The sequence below is a fragment of the Clinocottus analis genome, unplaced genomic scaffold (genome assembly GCF_023055335.1).
Source record: "Clinocottus analis isolate CAN_PGR_092001 unplaced genomic scaffold, fCliAna1.0.p SCAF_10, whole genome shotgun sequence".
Lineage (NCBI taxonomy): Eukaryota > Metazoa > Chordata > Actinopteri > Perciformes > Cottidae > Clinocottus > Clinocottus analis.
The window spans coordinates 23,916-34,233 of record NW_027175821.1 but is presented as its reverse complement, the minus strand read 5'-3'; the positions used below and the strand labels follow the sequence as shown (position 1 = coordinate 34,233).

The 10,318-nt window shown below is 47.1% G+C and overlaps 1 protein-coding gene across 2 annotated transcripts; it reads left to right on the top strand.

Moving 5' to 3' along the window:
* Positions 1 to 135: 135 nt before the first annotated feature.
* rab33a (RAB33A, member RAS oncogene family) lies at positions 136 to 9,661 on the top strand. Of its 2 annotated transcripts, XM_068595406.1 has the most exons (5): positions 136 to 431; positions 2,022 to 2,636; positions 5,681 to 5,821; positions 7,396 to 7,476; positions 8,003 to 9,661. In XM_068595406.1, the coding sequence occupies exons 2-5, from the start codon at positions 2,199 to 2,201 to the stop codon at positions 8,225 to 8,227; spliced, it is 885 nt and encodes a 294-aa protein (XP_068451507.1). In that variant the 5' UTR covers positions 136 to 431; positions 2,022 to 2,198; the 3' UTR covers positions 8,228 to 9,661. The 2 variants fall into 2 exon arrangements, with proteins under 2 accessions (XP_068451507.1, XP_068451508.1); XM_068595407.1 differs by lacking the exon at positions 136 to 431 and having other exon boundaries at positions 1,984 to 2,636.
* Positions 9,662 to 10,318: the final 657 nt, after the last annotated feature.

Sequence of the window (10,318 nt, the reverse complement as noted above, 5' to 3'; positions counted from 1 at the left end):
AAATGTGTGTGTGTATGCAAATGAGCGCTATATTTCACTGTCGGTTTGTGTTCGCCAGAATGTGAACGTCCCACTGAGCCGGCAGACAAACAGGTCTTTGACTGAAGGAAGAAGAGAGCTTTGTGAGACACCAGCGCTCAACAGTGTGTGTGTGAGAAGAGGTTATGTGTGTCTCTTTGAGAGACAGTGTGTATGTCTGTGGGGAAGAGATGTGTTGTGTGTAAGGGATTGTTTCCACACAGTGAGTGGCGTGCCTGTGTGAACGTATATGTGTGTGTTTGTGTGTGTAAGAGAGTGAAAACAGGGCGAAGTGTTTCGTATTTCTGTCTGCGCTTCAGTCTGATATCAACAGACGAGGGCGTGCACGTGCACTCTGTGTGCGCATGTTTTGTGTTGTTGTCAAGATGGAAGCACAGCAGCTCCTGCACACGGTGAGTGACGCCTTTGCTTTGCTTGCCTTTTGTTTCTCACCTCTGAAAAGCAGCTCTTCAAACACCGTGAACGTCTGATTCCACCTGGAACATCTCTGGAATCTCACCATAGATCAATAATCGACTGAATGGAATCTGCACCACTGCTCATTTGTGTTGTGTCATTTCGAGGGAAACAATATAATGTACATCTATATGCCGACGGCGTGGCTCTTGGGATAGACGTCCCAGTCGGTCAACAGCTGGAATACCTGAACAATATTAGATGGATTGGCACAACATTCGGTCCAGATGTTCATGGTCCCCAGAGGACGAATCCTCATGACGCCGGCAGTCCGACTACTACGGGTTGCAGCGGTTGTAGTTTCATTTAGCCGCTTGTCAGCGACCATCTTTTTGAAGACAATCTTATTCTTATGTACTTCAAAAATGTCTGAAGCTCGTGTTCACCGCTGACCACACCTCAGACATCCAAACAAAAACCCGTCAACAAGTCGCTTTGATGAGGGAAGCGAAAGTACAAAATGCTGACTCCTGGCTTGTACTCTTCTTCCCAGAGCACTCTAAGCGGGTTTTTTTAACCTCAAATCCTCATTTTCTTTTACCCAGCATCCCTCTGTGCAGCCAGGCCGACAAGCTGCTGTTGATTCTGCTTCACGACACCTGCTCGGTCTGGAAGCTTTAAATGGAACAAAAACACAAAGTGCGAGAAACTCTTGACTTGAGACCGCCGTACAAAGCGGCATGACGTGGTTCCTCTTGAAGTAGAGGGAATATCCCGAGCACGGCCTTTGAAATGATTCATTTACACAAAACGTTGTGATGACGAGGCTTTGAAGGGGAATCCTCGTTAATTGGGTCGACCTTTGCCCCCGGAGCCTCGCGGTGACGCTGCGACCCGCTTTGCCTTACGGCCATGTTGACTTCTGGAATGTGATGATATGACCGGCCGCTCAGGCCACATGACTGCACCGTGTGAGGAGACGAGGACACACACACATCCTTCACTTTAGCAAAAGTACCGACGGTACGGTGAAAAATATATTTAATGCCAAGTTAAAATCCTACTTTAAAAATCATAAGAAACGTACAAAAGTATCAGGAGCAAATAACACTGAACCGTGTGTGTGTGTGTGTGTGTGTGTGTGTGTGTGTGTGTGTGTGTGTGTGTGTGGCAACATCACAGTGTGAAGTGTGTTGTGATGTTTGTGATATGACTGTTGGGGCGGGAAAGTTATGTAACACACATTTGTATGAGGAACGTTTTTGTTTAATCTCATACAGTCATCTGAAATGTGACAAGACATAGCTTTTCTTTTTAAATAAGGGAGTAATCATGCATTGAGGTGGAAAACTAGCGGTTTAATCAGTGTATTTATTCGTTTATGTTTTTTATGGAAGATGTCTAAAAAGCAACTGCAGCCGTTATAATGATCATAATAATAACCGTACATCGTTGTTGTTGTTGTTGTTGTTGTTGTTGTTGTTGTTGTTGTTGTTGTTGTATTTAAGCATCCTACAGCCTCGGCTCGTTTCAATAGGAATGAAACTTATTCTAATGCAACTCTTTTACGACGCTTCTCCCTTAAGGACGCACTCCGCTGCTGAGGAAGAAGCATCGCTGCTATTGTTGCCTCTCTCGTCTCCTCCTTCCTTCCTTCCTTGCTCCCTCCTTCCCCCCTCCCTTCACTCATCCATCCGTCCACCTCCCTTTCCCTGCTCTCCGCACACGCACACACCGATTTTCGCATCGCCTCCTCCGGCACGATGACCAACGATTCCCCGGAGGAGGAGACCCGAGCTCCGGGCGGCGGCGGAGGAGCAGGAGGAGCAGGAGGAGCAGGAGGAGCAGGAGGAGCAGGAGGAGCAGGAGGAGCAGGAGGAGCAGGAGGAAGTAAAGGAAACACACGGAGGAACCGAGCGGACGACAATGTCACCATGCTGACGTCCTCCGTGGACCTGCAGAGAGCCAGCCGGAGCCGAGCCAGCAGCAGCGGCAGCGCCGCCGCCCCGAGCATCACCTCCTCGCTGGAGCTGAGCATCCAGACGCGGATCTTCAAGATCATCGTCATCGGGGACTCCAACGTGGGGAAGACCTGCCTCACCTTCCGCTTCACCGGGGGGAGCTTCCCCGACAAGACCGAGGCCACCATCGGCGTGGATTTCCGGGAGAAGGCGGTGGAGATCGAGGGGGAGACGATCAAGGTAAAAAAAAAAAAGCAACAGAGGGGCTGGATGCAGATCAGTGGTGTTTCCTCCCTCCTCCTCCTCCTCCTCCTCCTCCTCCTCCTTCTCCTCCTCCTCTTCCTCCTCTTCCTCCTCCTCCTCTTCCTCCTCCTCCTCGTTTCTTTTCGTGGATCAGCTGTCAGTGCATCCTCGTTTCATTTCATCCAAACACAACAACACACTGCGTTTCACTGCGCTTTTCTTTATGAGATATTTGTCTGTTCAAAATGCTACTTTTTCTGTTGTTTTACATGCAATTTGACAACATGTGTCTCCTTTAAGACCGAAACAATGAGCGTCATCCGATTGGCCCGAGGGAGGAAGCTCCATGAGGGTTACATGTGTTATGAACAACAGGGACCGACCTTGTGACCTTGTGTTGAGTCATTTGTTACCAGGAAACGAATGAAAGGAGTCAAAAGAAGAAACAACCGGTGATGTGCCGCTTTCCTTTGTGTTGATATGACCCGACACCGAGGAGCTCTCGGTCATATAGACCGCCGGCCGGACAACCAAAAGCAACTTGTGACGTTTTCACCATCATCATTAACACATTTCAGTCCAGAAGTCCAGAAGATTGACCCGCTGGACATATGGGATAGTAGCGGCATTACATCCAGGGTACACGTCCAAATATCATCACTTATTCATTCATTTTCATAATAAAACAAATGAAGTGCAGCTATCAGATTGAATACAAGCTATAATGACTATATTATATTACCTTAAATATAGGAAATTCCTCTTGTAAACCTCTAAATAAAGCAGTAGAAAGGTATCAGACCATGGGGCTGTAATGGTATCCTGGTAATTGCTAAAAATGAAAGTGTAATGATTTCTAACAGCTTCAGCTGTACTAAATCAATTCAAGTGCAACGGTATGATGACACTGTTGGAGCGTCACGACAATTAAGATTTTAGTTTTTATTGGTTGCTTTGTTCATACGGACGACACTACGACGACTTATTGAGATCTCGTGCTTTGTTGTGTAACACACACACACACACCTTCCCCCTCCTTGGCTGGTGTGTGTGTGTGTGTGTGTGTGTGTGTGTGTGTGTGTGTGTGTGTGTTCTCCCTTCCCCCCTTTCAGTCTCAGTAGAACAGCCTGTCTGCAACCTCCAGATGCCCCTGCATGCTGACTCATAAACACGGTGTACACTCCAGCTCTTAGGTCAGCGTGTCCGAATCATTGAAGTCCTCTTCAGAAAGAGATGTGTGTAAATGTGACTCGACTTTTAAAGCTGTCGCGTTCTACCGTTGCTGTAAAACCTTTCAGGAAAGGATTTTATTCGATTGGTTGGTGCCAGCAATGGCGGTTGTATCGGAGAACTAAATGTTTACAGGCGGGTGTTCAGACCCAGCGGGCTCCAGGAGAAACTATCTGTTGTGTTTATGTGTCATCAGACGGGGATTTCAGAGCCTTGACAGTGGACTCTTACATTTGACGCTGTTGGAGTAAAAACTCCTACACTTGTGCAGACAGGCTTTTAAAATGCTTCTGACCCAGCTGCACAAGTCAAACGTTTACTCACAATTCACGCAGAGCAGTATCGTTATCGTATTAGTTATAAAAGAATATGGAGTGCAGATCTCAAGGATTGAATAAATATAACCCACAAATTGAGACGGTGTGTTTACCGGTAGCTCCATCAGCGGTTAGCGTCAGCTAACTAACAACGTGTGAGGTTTATTGTAAATCCACCTAATTCACACAACAAACAGCAATCGCTCTTGAAGTCGTTGTAGATTACACTCCGTACAATCTCACCAAAAACAGAAATAACTAGCAGTTCCCACTCATTGTGTGTGCATTAGCAGTTCCGTTAGCTGAACTGCTAATGCACACACTGCCTCACGAAGATCGCATGATCCTCCAGGCAACGATGACACAAATTCATCTGTATTCTTCCCTCTCCAGTTTCTGGCAGGTGAATAAAAGTAGCACACAGTTTTGGCAACCAAACATTTCAAGCTGCGCAGCTCTAAAAATAGAAGAAAAGAGCGCTAAGTTTAGAACGCAGGGTGGATAAGGAGTCAAAAGAAAATGGGAATGATTCGCAGCTATTGACGAGCAGAAGTCCAGTCCGCACTGCAAAGGGTTTTAGCGTTTCATAAAAAGACATCCACACTGACGAGAGGTGAACAACGTGCAGAGGAGCCATCAGATCTACTCTGCGCCGTGTTCAACAAAAGCCAAAAGCTTCTGACGTTATCAGCTGCACTGAAGGCAGCGGCCAACATCTGACGCTAAGTAGCCGGGCGCGTCCCTTCAGATGGTGCGAACAGGAAACGGTCCTTTGGAGATGTCCGTGGTGATAGACAAAGCGCTGCTGATTGCATTCAGCCGGCTAACGATACGAGCTAGCTCAAGCCCGAGATCCGTTTTTCACTCTGCGCTCTGGCACGGCTGAATCTTATTTATTTTTAGGTGAAATCATTCCTCACTTCCTCTTCGTACCCTCCGGTTAAATCTGAACCATCAAATAACTGCAATTAGGAAGTTACACGGCAGTAGCATAGCCCCACATCAGGCACAAGGGTCCAATAAAGGAGGCAAACTGCAATATATTTAGCCAGAGGAAATGGCCCGTGAGTCATTGGAGGGTGTCGCAACTATGAAGAGATCACTGAAGGGCAGTGAGAGTAATGCACTCGGGGTATCTGACGTTGTTGGTAGTTTGAATATATTTGATAAACCCGGCCAGGCAGCCGGTACACATTGTGTAGCTGGTTCCAAAAAGGTGCGTTTAGTCTTGGTTTCACACCAAATTGGACGTGTCTCCACATTTAATTTTGGCTGCGCACAGAGAAAACCTGCCCTGAGGCTTTGTGTAAATGCTCGTCGTGCTACAAGCTTATCAGCTCAGACAGCTCATTGTACTCAGATGCATAGTTGTAGTTGTAAGGATGTTGTGCAATGAGGTCGTGTGTCTGGATCTGTCACTCTGGGTGCTTTCATATGACGGAAATACATTTCACGTTGACGATTAACGGCACCGTCCCGTCTCTCTCTCCACAGGTGCAGGTGTGGGACACGGCGGGCCAGGAGCGTTTTCGTAAATCCATGGTGGAACACTATTACCGCAACGTCCACGCGGTGGTGTTTGTGTACGACGTCACCAAGATGCCTTCCTTTCGCAACCTACAGACGTGGATAGAGGTTGGTGACCGGCTCCACGCGCAACCGACCGAATAGTCTTTGTCAGGGTCCAGATGGTCAGAGGAGCTCTCCTGAACGTCACCAGCAGCTTCCAGTGGTCCAACTGGTTCGACTACATATTAGCTGTGGGTTGAAACTGGGATGTCTCCATCACAAAGCCTGGTTTGCATCTCCGCTCACAGCAAGTGCACAGTGGCTTCCCCGAGAAAATGAATTATTCAAAAGGGATTCGCGCGGCCGGCTTTGCCAAAGTGCTCACGGTACCATAGATCCAGGACGAGACAGACAGGAGGGCGGGACCCGGGGAAAGAGTCGGAGTTACACAATCGGGCTACTCGAGCACCGCAGACGCCGAGAGGTTTATCAATACACATGCACGGTTAAGCTACTGACAGCCCAGAGCCTCACTTACCCGCTGTGACTCGCACAGACCGCGATCACATGAAAGATCAATGACTCAGGCAGACGAGGCTCAAGGAGTCTGACCTGCACTCTCTCTGCTCTCTGGAGGTTCACAAGAGGATTGCACTGGTCGTTTCCCTTAAAAGAGGATGATGGCATTCATTACGGCTCCACTGCGTGACGTTTGGTCACCTTCTCCATCCTGGTGCTGAGCACGAGGCTTACGCTGTCTTACCGGGCGGTACGTCACCGTTCATGTTTTAAAATATCTGCTGGTCAATAGTCAAGAAAATAATAGTAGTGATGACAGGACTACTTGTAGGTCTGTGGTAACATTAGCAGTGTTAGCGGTTGAGCTAGTATTAGCAAGAAAAGAAAAAATACTCCTTTATTAGTCCCTCAGTGGGGAAATTACAGGATTACAGCAGCTCTGCTCACAAGTAGATAAAGATAAAAAATCAAGTAATATAAATAAACAGAACCATAATGAAACAAAATTAAAAATGAACAGTAAGAAGAATATTAAATATACAGATGGAATAAAAAACGTGTATAGAAGTACTTCAACGTAATGGATATTGCACGTATTAGGTACTGACAGTATTATAGTAGAATACTAGTTGTGCATATGAGACCTGTAGAGACATGAGAGTAAATACATAATCACTTTGAAATCATTTGAACGTTACCAAAAAAAAAGCAAAACACTTATGTTTAGGGAAAGAAAGATCATAGTTAGGGTTCAAATAAGTTGTGTAGATTAAGTTACGTACGTATGCTAATCATGCTACGTACGCTAAAGGGCGACCCGTGCAAGCTGCAGAAGAAGTGTAACCGCTGTCGGATTTGCACCTTGAAGGTCTTCTTGCTTTATTCAGGCAGTAAAGCTGCAGCACATATCAACACCCTGGAGGCTTTACAGCTCCTGTTGCAACCGGCGGGATTGATCCTCTCGTGTTCGTAGACCTGCTGGACTTTATTGATATTGAGCTGGTGGGAACGGTGGCTAAGCAGCCATTTGGACGTCGGCAGTTCTTACTCGCCAAGCGGGACACATTGTGGTCATAAATTCCTTGTAATTACAGCTGAGAGGCCGACGGTAACGCCCCCCTCTGCTTCGCTGCTTCTCTTTACGGCGCGTGCACATGAAGACATGTTCTGCTGTGTTGCAGGAGTGTAACGGCCATCGGGTCTCAGCGTCAGTGCCTCGGGTCCTGGTGGGGAACAAGTGCGACCTCGTGGACCAAATACAGGTGAGCGCGTGCTCGGCACCACCCGTCATCTACCGCACCTGAGATGGAACTAACGGCGTTCATACGGTCATGGAACACCGGGATGTTTAAAACATGGTTATTTCCAGGCCTGGAAAGTCCTTGAAAAAAAAAAATCACCAAAAGTGTAGTAAAAGTCCTGTAAATGTGTTATATTCATGTGTTAATTTACACAGAGTTTGAAATAATTAATATGCTTTTAAAAGAAAATATCAGCAGCATACATGCAGGCATCTATATAAATGTTTATTCTTTGAATCAAACTATTGTCTCTCATTCATTTGAGTCATTTAAGGTTTACTGTATGCTTTGAATCCTCATTGTTAGTTTAAATACTACATTTTATCAGTTTTTACTGTCTACACACACATTTCACACCATGTTTGCTCATGGACATTTGGTTAAAAGTCAGAGAAACGTGGTTTAAAGTCATGTGAATCCATCGTCATAATGTGCATGAACCCTGCATTCGTTGTTTTTTTACCAGCGATCCTTTGTGCCCTCCCAGGTTCCCTCCAACGTGGCGCTGAAGTTCGCCGACTCCCACAACATGCTGCTGTTCGAGACGTCGGCCAAAGACCCGCGCGAGAGTCAGAACGTGGACTCCATCTTCATGTCGCTGGCGTGCCGCCTGAAGGCCCAGAAGTCTCTGCTGTACAGGGACGTGGAGCGAGAGGACGGGAGGGTGCGGCTCACACAAGAGACTGAAACCAAGAGCAGTTGTCCTTGTTGAGGGGAGGGAGAGAACAAAAAGAAGGGAGTGGGAGGAAGAAAGAGAGAGAGGGAGAGTAACAGTACATGTCAAGGAGGAGGAGGATGATGGTACGAGAGTATTTTAAATTCAACTTTATTTCCGGTTGAGTAGGAGGAACGGGGGAGGAGAAGAAAAGGGATTTATTAACAGCGTTGCCTTTTTCACTGCAGCGTGAACTGAAGGAGTTCTTCCTTTCATCCAGACAGGAAGTGAGCAGCAGTACTTCCAGGGCGAGCGGGCACTCAGCGCATGTCGTGCGGTCGCCCTCCAGCCAACAGACCGGCCCTAGTTTGGTGTCCTATGGCGGACGTTACTTACTAACAGCAGCTTTTCTGAGGCGACACGTCACAAACCTTCTTTTTGTTTTGCCTCATGGTTATTGACTTCCACCCAGCTGTTTTCTACTGCCTTCAAAAGCTGCCTCGGTCCGGCAAAAGTAGCATTTTAACCGCTGCAGGTGATCTGCGTTCACACCGCCGACAAACACTCTCGCTGTACACAGTGTCGACTATTTGATTTTTTTGTCTCAGAATTTTACCCGACATCTTCGATTGATCCTCCGCGATCAGGACGGTCGACTTAAACTCACTGTGAGAGGGAAAACTCTGCAGGAAGGCGTGGCAGAGAGCTTTGTTCCTGACAACAGGGCATCTGGAGGTTGTCGGCAGCATGTCACTTAGATATAGTTCGAGGCTCTCGGATCCTCTTCCCCTCGCACAGGAGGAACGCTCCTACGAAGACGTGAGGCTCTTTTCTTTTTGAATCACGTCTGATCCATCCCTTTCCGTATGCGCATTCAGAAAAACACGGCCCCATGTGGGCCGCGTGACTTCAAACTAGCTCGTTTCGAGGTAAAAGCCCCTCCGTCTGCCTTCAGCATCAGCATCACTGCCTCCGGTCTCAGAGGCGACGATGAGCGCGATGGGGAACAGCAGGAAGCCATACTCGTTATTCACTGCCCTCGTAAGATGCAGAGCGCTTTACATCGAGAGGGCGGTTGCGAGTGGAAGGAAGCGCTGTGCACACGTCGCGCTACGAGGCCTTTGTAATAAGGCATCAGTCCGCAGCGGACGGTCACTATACCCGACGCTATTTTAACACTGCAGCCTACTTTTTGAGCTGCTCTATAAATACATCCGGTATGTCAAACATCCAGATGAGTGAGCGTTTCAGACCCCCCCTCCTTCAGGCTGACCTAATTGATCCGCCCAAAGGGAAACCCGCTCAGCTGTCGTCTGTGTTCGGCGGGATCGAGGGGCCGTTTACAGGCGAACGACGTCGCCGTTGAAAAGGGAAAAGCCGGTGTGTGACGTGCGAGCTCCCGGAGGCCCAACAAAAGCTGAGCGAAAAGAGAGCAGACAAACACTGAGATCCGTTAGCTAGGCTGTTCATTCTGCTGGGGGGTGGAGGAGGTGGAGGGTGGAGGAGGTGGAGGGGTGGAGGAGGTGGAGGGGTGGATCATATCCCAGCACGTAGTTGTATGTCTGTGGCTCTGTTTCTCATTAGATTAGCGTCATTTAGTCGCTGTGATGAATGTGAGACGGCTGTACTGGCCTGATGTGGAGGGAGAGACGTGTGCCTGTATTTCCTTCATACACTTAAAAAATAAAACGTTTGACTTGGTTTGGAGTGATTGAAAGAAAGCAAAATGATGACGTCATCCCCGTAAGAGCATATCCCATCACAGTTGTGTATTTCACGTGTTACTTTCGGCTCTCTGTTTTCTTTCTCACACATTGGAAGTCATTGTTGTTGTATCCAGGTCTCACAGTTGAGGACACACACCCAGTATGTTTGCTTCCTTTTCCCCTGTATATGTTAGGTCTGTTTATTTATATATATATATATATATATATATATATATATATATATATATATATATATATATATATATATATATATATATATATATATATACATATATATTGCTGCTTTTTGCAGTTCATTTGCCTTCCTTTTTGTAACAAACATTTGTTCTTGAAGGGACGCCGTGACATTTTGAAATCGACCATCCCACAGGAGGAGCTCCACACAGTGTCACATTAAATCTGACGTGCAAAACACTAATTG

Bases quoted from the DNA above. Each gene is read 5' to 3' on its own strand.
- rab33a (XM_068595406.1), top strand. From the start codon at position 2,199: ATGACCAACGATTCCCCGGAGGAGGAGACCCGAGCTCCGGGCGGCGGC. The intron at 2,637-5,680 runs GTAAAAAAAAAA...CTCTCTCCACAG, and splicing joins TCGAGGGGGAGACGATCAAG to GTGCAGGTGTGGGACACGGC. The intron at 7,477-8,002 runs GTGAGCGCGTGC...GTGCCCTCCCAG, and splicing joins ACCTCGTGGACCAAATACAG to GTTCCCTCCAACGTGGCGCT.